The sequence below is a fragment of the Ambystoma mexicanum genome, chromosome 3p, assembly GCF_040938575.1.
Source record: "Ambystoma mexicanum isolate Mex_15411 chromosome 3p, UKY_AmexF1_1, whole genome shotgun sequence".
Classification (NCBI taxonomy): domain Eukaryota; kingdom Metazoa; phylum Chordata; class Amphibia; order Caudata; family Ambystomatidae; genus Ambystoma; species Ambystoma mexicanum.
In genome coordinates, this window is record NC_090925.1 from 145,797,289 (window position 1) to 145,813,213 (window position 15,925).

At 46.2% G+C, this 15,925-nt stretch overlaps 1 protein-coding gene across 2 annotated transcripts in view; it reads left to right on the plus strand.

Annotated features, from left to right (window-relative positions):
• The window catches only part of LOC138579502 (uncharacterized), a 1,088,345-nt gene extending 1,080,799 nt beyond the window's left edge, over window positions 1–7,546 (plus strand). For both annotated transcript variants that reach the window (XM_069649821.1, XM_069649823.1), the window contains one exon: window positions 7,029–7,546. In XM_069649821.1, the coding sequence (XP_069505922.1) occupies window positions 7,029–7,084 (56 nt within the window). In that variant the 3' untranslated portion in view covers window positions 7,085–7,546. The remainder of the gene's footprint in view (window positions 1–7,028) is intronic.
• The last annotated feature ends 8,379 nt before the right edge of the window (window positions 7,547–15,925 follow it).

Genomic DNA, 15,925 nt, shown 5'->3' on the forward strand with positions numbered 1-15,925 from the left:
TGAAGGAGCAACCATGCAAGATGATTCTCATAGCTCTGAAATGAGAGTGCCAAGTTTGCTACCCGACCCTCTGGAGCCTCTCCCAAGTGTCACCCATTCGCCTCAGAGCGCAACAGAGTTTGCTGCCACAACATAACTACAAGGTTCTCCACCACAACCCGCAAGCCTGTCGCTCAAAGCATGGTTCCTGAACAGTGAAAATGTGCAAACCTTACACTACCTTTGGAATGCTGGGACATCATTTTGGGCGTCTAGAGTACCATCCAAACGGACCACATACGTTAGGAAGGGGACCGTTTTACTAAATGGTGTGAACCCTCACATATAGATACGCTTACTACATCAGTGGAACCAGTGTTACCATATTTGCTACACCTGGCAAGAGCGGGACTCTCTTTGTCCTCCATTAAAGTACACCGATCCGCCATATTGGCTTATACTACAAACCCTAGTCAAGCGTCATTACTTACCAATTCAGCGATCCAAATTTTGCTCAATGGATTGTTACGTGCCTTTCCACCAATGCCAGAACCGGTTCCCGCTTGGAGTCTTGTCGGCACTCATGGAGGCACCCTATGAACCCATCCGTAGATGTGACCTTAAAATCGTATCCTGGAAAGGTGCCTTTCTAGTAGCCATCACATCTGCTAGAAGAATCAGTGAACTCCAGGTCCTCTCTTCAGAACCTCCTTTCACCCTATTCCAGAAGGACCGCGTCATCCTCAGGACACATCCTCACTTCTTACCTAGTAGTATCAGAAATGACACTCTCAGAGCGTATTGTACTCCCTACCTTTTTCAGCAACCACACTTCAACGGCAGAAAGAGCGCTGCTCTCGCTAGATGTTGCGAGAGTCCTCAAATTCTACATTCAAAGAACCAAGGAGTTCCGTGCATCCCCAAGGCTTTTCGTGGCATTCCCGGGTTGCACTAAGGGACAATATATCTCTAAACAAGGCCTCTGAACGCTGGGTGACAAATTGCATCAGCTATTGCCATCAGTCTAGAGCTGACTCTCTCACTAGACCTCCTACAGCTCACTCCACCAGGGGAAGAGCAGCATTGGTCACATTCCACACAGGAGTAGCGATAAAAGACACATGTAGAGCGGCTACCTGGAGCATGCTACACATATTCGCCAAGCATTACTGCTTAACAAAAGACACCAACAAGGAATCAGCAGTTGGACAGGCGGTCCTCAGCCATCTATTTGTTTAGGGTAGGGCAGCCTTTTCTCCCACCTTCCCTAGTATATGTGGCTTAAGTTAGGTTGCTTTACGCTAGGGATACTGAAGTTTAACCTTCAGGGGGTAATGTAACGCTCACCTGATTCCCGTAGAGGCGCCGGTCTTGACTGGGCGTATACCGTATCTTCAAAGGTGATGTGTAACACACGGCTGGCTCTTTGGGCTGGACCTCTGTGCACTGTATGTCTGACTCGAAGGGTAAGATGTCTGCAGATAGAAAATATGGGATTAATGAACTGGGTTATTGAATGTCTCTCTCTTCTTCCCTTTCGCTTCTCCTGTAGAACCCCAAAGGTTAACGCTCTCACCTTAGGTAAGTGAACGCCGTGCTCTCCATCTGCCTCGGGGCAGGGTGCTGTAACCAGTTTCTTCACTGGATAAGGGGAGCAGGCCTCTTGACTTCAGAGGACTGCTGACCGTCGTTTACTGCACGAACGGTAAGTTTCGAGTAATTCTAATGTCTTTAAAGTCTTTGGTAATGATGTCTCTTGTTTTGCAGGGTTCCGGCGATGGCGGATGACGGGCTGAAGTGAGTTGAAGATGGAGCCCGTGTGATGAATAGAAGCGCCTGGAAGCACGTAAGTAAGCGCTTGTTGCCTGCTTCACGATGTGCTCTAACTGTCTTTTTATTTTGCATGTACAAGTTCGGAGCGGCTGCAGGGTGCCGGAATACCCACTGGGTTAGATGTGGAAAGGAGTAATGGCACGTGAGTATTAAAGTTCCCCAATGTCTTTAAATGCACCTTGTTTTGTCTTTCAGATGCGGGATGCAGCGCCGAAGGCCTCCGGAGCGTGCAAAGAGTTGGTAAGCTTTTGTCTTTCAGATGCCGGAATGCAGCGCGAGGCGTTGGTGACAGCCGATGGACCAGGTAAGTGAAGAGCTGTCACTGAAGACCGTAATGCTAACCTGTTCTTTCTTGTCTTTATAGGTGTTGCTGAAGACTGGATTCAGGATGGTAAGCCTTTTTCCTTAGGCCCAGGATCAGATGCAGAAGACACGATGAGCGTTCTGCTGCAGAGGATGCAGAATAACGCAAAGCAAGATTCATCCATCGGGTGTGGTTTAAATAGCCTCCTGTAGTGCTTAGGTGTCTCCTTCCACAGCCACGCCTAGGTAAGAAAAGAGTTCCTGCTTTCCAGAAGAGTTCCAGTGTTCTGAACCTAGGGAGTGGCTCCTGCCCCACCCAACAGGAAAAGTAGTTCCAAACAGAAGAGGATCAGAGGCTCAACTGGCAGGCAAGTAAGCAGCATGGTCTGCTGCAGGTAAGTCCACCCAAGCATTATGATCCCGGCGCTTCCAGCGCTGGGACTGGGCATATTTATGATCCTGGTGCCACTGGCGCCAGGACTGGGTCCAAAAGGTCCCAATTGGGACTGGTTGGCTCTCGGAACCTGGGTTATGGATCTGCTTCCAAGGGAGTTGGGAAAACCCTGACCTTTTGGAAGCAGAGATCATGACAGGTAACCAATTTTGGACATGCTTAACTGCTTGGTATTCTATTCAAGCATGTGAATATATGAAAGATCCAATGCTGGAGAATTCTTAGTTAATTACCTGTAACTGTATTTCTCCACCATTGGTATCTTTCATAGATTCACGTCCGCCCTCCCGCCTCCCCTGAGAGGCTGCTCCAAAGCCCGGCAGTCATTATATATGTAGTCTACATACGGCTCAAAATCTGAAGATGGCTGCCTGGTGTGGAGCTTAAGCCCTTCCCGCCTCATTGGTTGAGGTCATAAAGGACCAAAGTGAGGTGGAGGGACTACACAATTGATTGTCTCATTAGACTTAATGGGCAACTCTCATTGCCTGTTCCTATGGAAAAATAATATGTATAAATAATTATTTTTAAATCACTGAGGATTCCCGGTCTAACCACAGGGAATATTCAAGCATGTGTATCTATGAAAGATACCAATGCTGGAGAAATACAGTTACAGGTAAGTAACTGTACCTACACAACTTATGCAGATGACACCTAGGTCCTCATCACGCTCTCTGGTTGCTACGTCATAAACTCAAAAATGTTGAATGAAATCTACCTCGAAATCCAGGCGTGGATGGCTGCCCATAGCATTTGTCTAAACGACGACAAGACGGAACTGCAGATTATGGGATTGCAAACCCGTCTAAACAGACTTGACTCATGTTACAAGACCTTTAACATTGATGGGAACATCATCAAAGTTGCCAATGAGGTCAAAATGCTAGGCGTATACTTAGACTCTACTCTTTCCCTCAAAAAACAAGTCAATACCACAGCTTCAACCACAGCATACACCAACAAACTAATAAATGCCTGCAAATCTTACTTGTCGACTTACAGCTGCCTTACCCTAGCTAGGCTTTGATTCTTTCAAAGTTGGACTACTGTAATACCCTATTCCTAGGATCCTCGGAATGAAACCTGAATAGATTACAAGTCCTGCAGAACAATGTCCTTAGATCAGCACTAAATATCCCTCGTTCTAGCCATATGTCAGCCATTAGGCGGGATACACACTGGCTACCAGTGCGCAACAAAATCTCACTACGCACGCTAGACATCACACACAAATGCCCCTCTAACTCGCCCCTCAAATACTTGACAGACAAATTCTCGGGAAACCATTCTGACAGACCCACTAGATCCTTCTACCTTCGCTGTCTAAACATCCCTAAGTACAAACTGAAAACTGCAGGTGGGTCTAGCTTACCTGTGCTAGCTGCGAAGCGCTGGAACTCCCTCCCCACATCTATCAGAGCTGAACCTTCCATCTGGACTTTTAGATCCAAAGTAAAAGCCTGGTTGTTTGCCCAACAACCTTCACCTAACGCCTACTGCCCTGCTACTCATTGCTACAATGATCTTATTTATGTTAATCGTTCCTGGCCCTCTAGTCCAGTCTCTGCCCAAATATTGAGTATTCCTGTTGCCTGTTCCACTTTGTAAAGAGTCTGACTGTTAATACTGTGCACTTTAGACATATGAGTACCTCCCCTCAGACGCTGTAGCCTTCTATGTACTTATTGTTTTGTGGGCTTGTCGATCAATTTGTAACATGATCAATAAGCCCCTGTCATCCTTTACATTTATGTACCTGTAACAAATCACGTATCCTCAAGTGCCTGGATACCTCAGGGTTCGGTGCACTCTCCAAATAATAAACTAAACTAAACTAAGACTCATAGCACACCAGCACATGTTCTTGGCTTGTACCTTCACTGTTTCTGGGCTCATGTGTTCTGCAGTATTTTCTTATGGGCTCAGATAATATAACGCTTTGGCTCCTGGTTGCCTTGCTTGGCTCTGAATGATTTGACACAGACAAGTTTTCCATGCAGGAACTTCTGATTCCCCCTTCATCTAGTGAAAGGGTCTGCAAACAGCAGACCTCCAGATGTTGTGGACTCACATGATCCCTCACCACTGACTATGCTGGCTAGAACTGGTAGCAGTAGTAGTTATCAACACTCGAGGGCCAAAGGTTGTACACCCCAATCCTATTGTATACTCAAAGCAATTGCCGGAAGGAATTTCTACCCCCTCTGGCAGGTTTCTTTTCAGGCTGAAATTATTATATGCCCCTCAGGCAAGGGCCTGTTTATACTTCTCCTCCTTGTGGGTCTCTGATTCTTGGCTGGATCTAGGCTGTAGCCCGCAGTAGACTTGAAATCGGTTCCATGTCCTTCAAGATATTCTGGCCCTTGCCTACATCCCACAGTAGGCTCTCAAAAATAAACCCCACGGACTGAGCAGCAGCTCCCAGAAATCTGTACTCCTCACTCCTTCTGGATCCTCTTCACCTGCACAAGTTCCCAAACTCTTTTTCCTATCTCCCATAGTATATGTTTTCTTCTGCCTCTTTTTATACTGGGATAGTCTTCTTAAGTGTGTCAATATAACCCATGTTTTGGTCAGTTTCTCGTTAGCCCTGTGTCACCCAATTGCAACTGCAAGTGCCTTTAAGTTCTACCTCCTTCTCATGTATTTCCTACACCATCTTACTATTTTCATGTGGTGTGGCCAGTCCTAATATTCTGCTAATGTTTAATTACATGATTGTAAGGGATAGCACTAGTTCAGTGCTCACATACAGTAGCAGTCGTCATGGAGTCCCCGGAGGGCTGCCTAGAATGGCCTCTTAATTTCTGCATTGTCGTAAACCTCCTGATCTTCTCCTCAATCTGTCAATGATGGTATGCATAACAACAGTTACCCAAGTGGGTTTGGAAGCCTCTCGCCTATTCCATGATTATTTATGAGCCTGAATTGCCTTGCAATCCTATTTCTCACGTCTCTGATTTCCTCCTGGCTCACTGGATGAATGCTGCTGCAGCACCCAAACTGCTGTGACTTCCATGTAGAGCCGCTTATAGTCCTCTGTTCTCTGTCATAACACTGACCATCAGCACTGGAGATTGGGCAGCGGAGAGAGGCTCTGGGGGATCCCTGGTCTACCGCATCCAAGGGTTTCATCACATCGCTGATTGCTTTCACTGACCTCCACGGCCTCCTTGCAGCACTCCCTTGCCTGCTATTCGAATCAATGCAAAGCATATATTTCGACAGGAATGGTCAAAATGGAGAATTACCTTTACAGATTAATAATGAATTATTAATCCAGTCCGTGAAGGGAATGATCTAACATACATCATTCGTCATTCAATTCCACCAGACTGCACAGTATGCAGATCTGATGCCAGAAATCCACAGTTATACATATTCATACTCTAGTCAAAATGAAGAAGGGCCTTTCCTAAGCATTGACTAAGCAAGCAAACTGTTTACCGAATGCCTAATTTAAGCATTTACTAAGCTCTACCCAAGCATGTATGGGGCACTAACAATATAAATTAGATTATTATGCTTGTATGGTCATAATCGTTTAAAGCTGCTTATCAACAGTTTTTTAGCACATACTCTACAAGTACACATTTATTTAAAACGATATAATTTATTTTAGAATTGAATGACCATTTTAGTAACTTTAATAAATGCTAATGAATAAACACTCAGGGGACATTTTATAAGCAGCAAATCCAATGATTGAAGAATATATGAACTGCCTGAAGAAGAAATTCTCATCACTGCTTGAGAACTATTATTTACACATTCACCAGCTTGATAGGGCTTGAGAAATGTTTAGCAAGGATTTCTCTTTGCCTAAAGTCACATTCAAACTTTAGATCTCCTGTAGACACACGACAAATGTACTACTTCTTCAAGGAGTAGCTCTCTCTGTACCAACAACTGCTCTAAGTCTGCAAGTAGAAATTCTCGCCCCAAAACAACATTCTCTCGCTCCCTCTCTTATACACATACACCCTCTCGATGGCCCGCCAAAAAAGCAAACATTCTAACTTTGTCCCCAAAACCATTGTACATTTAGCCAACGAATCTGTTATCATTTGGCTCAAAACATTTTTCGTCTGGCCCTAACTGTCTGACCCAAATAATTCGTCGAATGGCTGTCCACCTGTGTGCATTTGTCCAGCGGTAATTTTAATAGAGGAATGAATGAACGGGTGGGTGCTACTTAAACCTAAAAATGAAACCGACCGCATTGTTGCTATCCCCTCTCACAATACACACACACTAGTGTGCAATTCAAGTTATGTTGCAGTTTTAAAAATAATAATAAAACGTGCACTTTGATGCCTATGTGATGCATATTTGATATAAAAACCAAACGTTTTCTAATTTCCTAATATATCTGCAGGAAAATGGCATATATTTGAAGATAACAATATCGGCCCCCTGGTAATTAATTTGTCTTATTTCATTTTATCCTGAACAGAGTCCGAGAGAATTGATGACTATGAAGATGAGACTGAAAACAAAGACGGTGCCTAAAGCACAGCAGCCATTTCGCTTTAATGAGTAAATGTGACCCCTAATTTACAAAAGAGAATGTAAAGGGATCAACATGCCAACAGTGCCATCTGCCTCCCAGGGACTTACTGTAGGACCCAATGACTGCAAGCTGTGCTATATAGCTATCACAAGGTGGAGGACTTGCAGCCTGCAAAATCTACAGAGAATGCCCACTCCAGCCACATCATGCACTGTAGATGGCATTATATAGTTGCACACATATACATCCTAACAGCAATGCCATGGCAGCTTGACTGCTAGAGGGATGGAGGGTCTGAGGGCTGCATGAAGCTGAAGAGTACTGCAACAACTATGGACTCATGTACATACTGTTGTAGTCAAAACACATACAACTGCTATCCCTTTCTACGTTTTTAATCGGGTCTCTTAAGCCATACCTGTAAACACACATCCAAATAAAGCAATGCACTGTTTCTCATCACACACGTGTACTGACAATACAATCATGCAGAAAGCCTGTACCACAGCAAGGGAAGGAGTCTCCTCAGTAAGATCCAACTTATTAAAGTCCAAGGGGCACTAACCAAGGAAAAATCCAAACACACATTTATTTTTGCTTGTAATTGTGAGCTCTTTATCGTGGGTCTATATTATAATTCATAAACACTGTAATATCACTGAGCATGTGCTGGATCCTGGATCACAATGTTATATCATAAGTTCATAAAGCACAAGATGGCCACCAGGTAAATAATGCTGTGTTGGTTGCCCAAGGACAAGGGAGGACAATCCATTCTGTATCTGCTTTAGCCATAACCATCCAGCCTGACTTCATTCATTTTCTTATTGAGGGGTTGGTAAGGAGTACTTTGAGACCTCTATTCACATAGATTTTAAGGCTCTAATTCATGGAATTATGTGCGTGTAAAACAGGGATTTGCGTGGCATTCTGTCCACAAATCCCCATTCGTCAAACAGGGATATGCGGACAGAATGGCATGCAAATCCCACTTCTACACGCAAATAATTCCATGAATATGGGCCTAAATGTTTACATGTCATTGGATGTGTTCAGACTGCTGTAATCTGGAAAGCCATGATGGTCGTTCACTACATGTACATTCACGTGCACAAAGGGTCAGTAATGGGAATACGCTTCCCCAATTACATGTCTGTCTCTACTCATGATCAGATACTTTGTGATGTGATTTTATTTGTGATAGTGGCAATTAGGTATTCCCACTGATGGTTTTATTCTTGTTCATGTTCAAGTTCCTGATCTGGGGGACGGTGTGGTGATGGGCAGAGGGGCATTTAATATTCTGGCTTGGCTCTGCAGCACTTAAAGTGGATTTGTATGGGTTTTGGTTTGTAGATTTGGAGGTCTTCTACCGTGTTCTCCTTGGGGAGCGGGTGTGCATGAGGTTTTGCTGTTTTACTCGCAATTCGGCTATTGCCAAGCTATTTCCTAGGTGGTGAAATTGATGTTCCACACAGTTAGGGTAAAGGGATTTGGCTATATTCCCTCGGGATGGTAGGGGAATGGGGGAGTGAAGGTTTATCTTTGTTTCTCTTGTATGTTCAATTAACACAAAGCTGGCACGGGCCATTTAGAGGGACACAGTGATGAGATGGGTGGAACAGGTGGACAGGGAGTTGGTGAGCAAACATAAGTTGTATATAGTGTATATTTCTGGAGGTGTCATGCATCGTGTGAGGAGTCTCGCATTTCTGAACTTTCTTTCCTTTGTTTCGATCAAACTCCCAACATAATGGGTGGACGCAACTGATCTGTGACCTTGCAGGATTGCACTGATGCCTTCATTCTTGGCCACAATGCCACTGGCTTACCCCTTCCCAATTAACATCCTCATTGTCCAGCATTGGATCTTTCATAGATTCACATGCTGTGAATATTCCCGAGCGTTGGGCTGGGACTCCTCGGTTACCTTATTTTTTCCCTTGCTTAAAGCAAAGAAAACTTTCCATTTTGTAGGCTGTCACCCTCCTTATGGGTGCTTTTGGTCTCAACCAATGGGACATCGAATAGCTACACCCCTAGACCCTACTCCTCTTCCTCGCCTCAGATTCTAACTGTGTGTCATGCTGATGGGAGTCCTTGTGTTTTATCCTCTGAGAAAATATCTTCTTTGAAATGGATAGGAGTTTATGGAGAATTTCTTCTTCTTGGAAAGGAAAGGAGTTTCTTTGTGGCATCACGTCTACAAGAAGTTATTCTTTAGAATGTGTTTGTGTCATCACGTCTACACGAGGCCTCATCGTCCTCTATACAGATAAGTGGGGGTGGAAGGCAAAAAGAAAGCCTTGTTTAAGGCCTGTGCCACCTCTGGCCTTACAAATGTCTTCGAGGGAGATAGGAACACAGATTGTATCTACTGCTTGTACCTTACCCACACAGTAGAACAGTTTGACATTTGTAAGGGGTTTCGTTCTAAAACGCTAAAAGATAGGAATCGTCACCTTGTCTGCTGACTCAACAAGGCAAACTACCCTGAGTCCAACTACCCCACCGATGTAAGAGTGTACAGGGAGTATGGCCATCCCCAAGGTAAATAGGCCACGCTCTAAAGAGAGAACAAGGTCAGAAGAAAGAAAGCTTTAAAAACGTAAGCGCCAAGACACCCAGGGCCATGAGCCGTTATTGGCGGCGGGAGAACCTGTTGCCGAAGGAAGCAAGGCCGTTGATGCCTCTGAAACCCAGTGGTCGAAGTGAGCGGGAGCAGTCAGGAGCGGTGCTCCTCTACTTTTTTAAATTACCTTTTACAGCTCCTATACCTTCCGGAATGGTTTCGTTTTCAAATAAAAGTGTAGGAAGAAGTTGAAACTTGCCTTTTCAGTGCACTGCACTGAACGTTCCCTTAAACAGCAGGTGCAAGTCTTTGGGGTGTGTATTGTATGTGCGAGGGGACGGGATGATGGGGTTGGGGGGAGTGGATGCAGGCCAGCAGGGAACATAGTTCCACTACTTCTTTTCGTACACTTCGACCACTGCTGAAACCCCCTTTGTCATCAAACGATCGATGAGCCGGTCACCCTCGAGCAAATTGACAGACAAAATAGGTGAGAAAACCTTCCACGGAGTCACCAACGTCAATCCAGGTGACGGCTGTCCCGTAGTCGAGCAAACACTATAACCCTTGGGGAATCGTCAACTGCTACCACAACGACAAGCCAGTCTATGACCTTCCCGTCGTCGAGCAAACAACATGTGTCTAAAGTCTCGGCGGCTGCGACTACATCAATGACGACAACATCCATATCGTTGACAACATCGTTGAGTAAGCATAAGTCCCGAAGGCATCCTCGAGGATATAACAAATCCTCATCGACAACCTTGTCAACTCCTCTGTCGTTGAGTCAACATTTGTTAAGTAAATAAAGGTAAGTGACCAGGTCGACAGTTGGCAAACCACTATCTGCAGCTCCTATAAAGCCTCCAACAAAAAGTAAGTAGTTGTTAGCCGCGTCGACGGTGAAACAAAACCTGTCTACCACTAACGAGGTGCAGGAGACTGGGGCTACTGTCTCAGATAAATCTACTCGTAAGGGCCCTCTAGAAAGAGTAGTCCTCATAGTGAACACTGTACCAAAGGATACTTACTGACAGGACACAATACATTTACAGGTCTCGCCAATTGCCTGCGTGGACATTATCCCAGAGGATATCCTGTAGCACGAAATAGACACCGACTTTGAAGCTCAGCAGGAAAAACAGGCACAGTTTTCAGACTCTGAAGAGTGAGTAATCATGCAGGAACAACAGCAAATTCCAACGTCTCCTAAAGACCCTTAAACTCCAAGGAGAAACATTGCTCTCTTTACCTCTTCAGGTCACCAACTGGGACAACAGTGCTATGTCGAGGCACTCCACCCAAGACCAGGACCAAGTCACCTGGGTGCACAACAATCTCAAGCAGAAATGTGATGACTAATCCGCAAGCGCTCTTGTCTTTGCAAGTTCTATCCTCATTAGAGAGGGTCATTACACAGCTGGATTCCGCTTTAGCAAAGCCTCACCAGCAGATTCCATCACTACAAGCACCCATACAAGTCCCTCTGTGACACTAATCACCCTCTCCCTCCGGGGTAAGGTCAAGGTCTACAACACGGTCTAGGACACAATCTTTCCAAAGACCCTCAAGGTCCAGGTCATGCTCAAGACCCAGATTACGGATGGGGTCAGGGGGCGGAAGTAGGTCGCCCAGACCTCACAGTTCTCCAACACCCCTTCAACAAACACACTCTCTGCCTAGAAGGCAAACACAGGAATAAAGGAAGCTCACAGACACTGATGGGGATGCCGCCCAAAACACCACATCATCAACCTCATCACACTCACCCCAGAGAAATGACGGCTGGGATACAGACTCGCCGGTTGATGACCCTCTAATAGAGGCTCAAAAACCCTCCCCGCCAGACGACATCTCGGCTTTTCACAATATGATGACAAAGGCCTGTCAAGAGTTTGTCCTAATTGCATTGGAGGACAAGAAGGAATGCTTCCTCTTTGATCACATGGGGAAAAGAGCAAGGCAGTGGTCTCCATGCCAATTTTAGATCATGTATGGGAGGAAGGTCTAAAAACGATGAGGCAGCTGTGATGAATCGGATGGAGTCATCCCTAATTATCTGGCAGTAACCTCCTCACACGTAGCCAGGGGACGACAGCCGCTACCTGATCCTGACTTTGGGGGTGACTATATAAGGAGGGATCACATGGGAGGAGACAACCTCTGGGCAGATATCATGGCTCCATCGGGTGAGACATGGTATCCCCCATTTACCCCCATGGCTCCCCACGACTGAAACCCTCATGGCCTATTGTCATGCATTTGCTTCTTTTCCTATGAAGAACTGGGAAACCTCTCATATAAAATGTATAAACCAACTTTAACCAACCTGATTGAATCACCTTTAACAACTCTACTTATCCATCAAAACCATTTTTTGGTTATTCAAAGTCCATAAATCAATTGTCTCCAATGGACTACAGTTCCCAGAATCTTCCAAATACTGGGACGAAGAAGAGAGAATGGAGCAAAAGAGATCAGACTCGACAAGCGCTCTAGTGTTTCCCGGCTCACACCTGAGCCCAGGAAATGGAAGCAGCTCAAACCGAGAGACATGGACAGCTGCTGTGGTGACTGGCGAGCAAGAGCTGAACCTTGCTATGAGGAGCAGGGAAACGAAGAGCCGGAACCGGCATGGAGAAGCCGAGCCGCTCACAGACAAAGAAAGAAGCTGCAGATTGAAGAACTGCTGCGGGAACACCAGGAGGCAGTGAGGGACTCCTGGACGTTCAAAGACGGAGAAAAGCAGCACAGCACTTACCAAAGCCGAGATGAAAGCAGGCGTGTCCAGCAGACAAGATGAAAGCAGGCGTGTCCAGCAGAAGCTGCATAGGACCGGCGAACAGAGAGAAGGTGACTGTGAGGAGAGAGCAGGCTGGAATCCTTCATTTGCAGACCGCAAGAGGGAGAATCAGCGCCAAAGAGACCGGTCGGTCCACCCAAAAGCAGAGGGGACACCGGGGCATATCGGCGTGCAAATACATGAAAAGCAATTTACAGAGTCAGAGTATGGACATATAGAAAAGGGGGGATTTAAATTGCAACTAACCCCTCTTCTAATGTGTGGATGTGCAAAGTGCAAACATTTGAAGAACAGTGAGTGGATAACCTATCACAGGCATACGTTATCCAACCTTATATACAAGGACTTGTGGGAGCGGGAAAAGGCTCCAAGTGCATGAATACAGAAGGCCTGGCAGGAGAGTAAACCAGGCCATTCAAGTGTCTGTAAACAGAAGTTCTGGCAGGAGAGTAAACCAAGCAATTGGAAAGGATTGTGTTAAACATGAAAGAAGAAACCAATGTTGTAAAACCAAACTGCTTTGACTACAAGTTTGGTAGTTGGCCTAGCGAGGCCCAAAGAACTATTGTGTGGAAAAAGACTCAAGGAGCAAGGAAGAATCCAGGGGAAGGGGACTACCCTCTGGAACCAAGAACCTTCTTATCAAAGGAACTTTTTGTTTGAATCATTTATTCTTTATGAACACTTTTGCTGAACCTTCCAGACATTTCCCTTTTCACCTTTTAGTATAGTTTGTAGTGTGAGGGTCAGAATAGAACGTTTTACCACAGGACAGTTTTGTTTTGACATCCTGACACAGACCGATCCTTTTGAGTTTAGGTAGGCAAATGCCTCTTGCAGCAGGGTCAAAGAGACCTTTTCCCAACCCCTTGTCTTCAATAAAAGTCTTTAACCAAAAACATGGCAAACCTGTGCCCGACTTTCATTTCTGACTCCTCGCACATCCTTTTAACGAATCTGCAGTAAAGGGCTAATTAGTCAAATAGTTAAATCCTCCAGATTGAACACCAAAGTGCCTCATCTCACAACCGTCCCCAGAATCAGTCGTTTCAGCGGCTGCTAGTTGGAAGCCCGCTCAGACAGACAACATTAAGACACTAAGGTTGGCTTGGGTGCATGGACTTTCGACCGGAAGTACATCACAAAGTGGTCGACATGGCCTTTGAAGGTGATAACCTATTAGGGCCAGAACCACAATAGATCATAAAGTTCAGAGGCCAGGCCCACTCGGAGAGAGGCAAGGCGATATGTCCCAAAAAGTCTCTTTGTGGAAATGCGTTTGAGTCTGTGTAGCAAATTGTTATTGGAAGATTGGGCCAGTTCAGAACAATACGCTAGAGAAAGCTTGGAGGCGACCCTATGGATAGGCGAGGATTAAGACACCTCATTCTATCCGGCAACAAGGGAAGCCAGGCGGACACAGTAACTTGATTGTGGAGAGACAGCTCCGGCGGGGGCAGTTGTTCCTGGTGGTGGATGCACGTCGGGTCTTTGCCAAGAGTAGAGATGATCTCGTCGTCGAAGAAAAGTGAAGTCCGGTGCACCACCAGGGAAGAGACCAGCCGCGGAGTGCTCTGTCACAAGGCACCACCTTTTGGTCGCGGTACAGGGGTAGTGGCTATCCGGTTGCCGAGGTGCTCTGCACGGGCAATTCGACCACTGCGTCCTGAGGCGAAGAAAAAGCAGAGGGGACTGGTTGTTCCCACCAGTCAGGGGAAGAGACTCTCCGGCAGGGAGATCTCCTCTGTCGTCGGGAAGTGGTGAGTCGGTTCATCAGGGCTCCACCGGAGGTGTCGTCGTTGCAGGTCGGCTCAGCTTTACCCTCGTCGGATTCTTAGGTCCTGTGACCTATCACGTAGTCAGTCACTCTGACTGGCTTGGGGGAAGGAGCACTCTCCAACCCCTCCTTAATCAGGGTCAGTGGACCTCTGACGGGATGACCATAGAGAAGTTCGAAGGGAGAGTAACCTACTCCCTCCTGAGCGACTTCTCTATAAGCAAAGAGAAGGCATGGCAGTAGAAGGTCCCACTTACGCTTAAGGGGTTCTTCTAAAGCACCTATCATGCTCTTCATGTTTCGGTTGAACCGTTCTACCAACCCATTGGTTTGTGGGTGGTAAGCTGTTGAGAACTTGTAAGTAACTCCACAGGTTTTCCACATGGCTTTCGTGTAGTGGGACATAAAGTTTGACCCCCTGTCAGAGATTACTTCCTTAGGAAACCCGACCCTAGTAAAAATACCAAGGAGGGCCTTAGCCACAGCAGGAGCTGTAACAGTCCTCATAGGAATTGCCTCAGGATACCTAGTAGCATGGTCTACTACAACAAGTATAAACCTGTTGCCTGAGGAGGTTGGAGGATCAAGGGGACCAACAATGTCAATCCCTACTCTCTCAAATGGGACTCCCACAACTGGGAGAGGCACTACAGGTGCCACATTCTTGGAGCCAACCTTACCAGAGGTCTGGCAGGTGTGGCAGCTCCTGCAGTGTTTTTCCACTTCGGCCCCCATCTTTGGCCAATAGAAGTAGAGAGAGAGCCTTTCCTTAGTCTTCTTGAAACTCAAGTGACCAGCTAAAGGAATCTTGTGGGCTAACTGCAAGAACTGTGGTCTGTTCTCTTGGGGTACTAGAAGTCGTTTGTAGTCTCCAGGTGCAGACTCGGTCGGTCCACTGTAGTAGAGGCCATCTTCCCAGTGCAACCTGTATTTCCCAGGCTCTTGCCCTTCAGCCTGAGCTTCTGCCTGGTGGCGAAGACCTTTGTAACGCTCACCTGATTCCCACGGAGGCGCTGGTCCCGGCTGAACTGTTATAGTCTCTTCAATTGAGAAGCGTAGAGCTCGGATGACTCTCTGGACTGGGCTTCCTCTTATTGACCGTCTGGCTTGCAGGGTAAGGTTTCTGCAGGCGGAAGAAAAAAGGGTTAATGACCGTTTGGCTGGACTTCCTCCTCACTAATCGCCAACTCTCTGAAAGTCCAATGTCCTGGTGAGCTCTCACCTTAGGCGTATAAATGCTAGGCTCTCCATCCTGCGACTTATGCAGGGGTGCGTGGGTTCCAGTTACGTCACTGGAGGTCCTCAAAGTCTTTTGTGGCCTTAGAAGTGGCACAGGTGCTGAGATGCCAAAAGGTGGTGCCGCCGTTACTGCACGAGCGGATGCCAGTAGGTATAAAGAGTTTATAGTCTTGAAGAGATGGGCACCTTTAATGAATTCTTTGCATTGTCTTTTTCAGGTGCCTGGATGCTGAGGGCGTGGTCACTGAGAGCGCGACACGTGCGGTTGTGCGTAGGTATGGGAATTTCAATGACACCTCAATAATGTCCCTTGTTTTCTGTTTTCAGGTCTTGAGATGTTGCGGGCGTTGTTCGTCCGTTGCCGTTGCACGTGCGAAGTACGTGAGTATAATGATCTGTGACCTTATTATAGCACCTCTAACAATGTTCTTTTCTTATTTGCAGGTGTC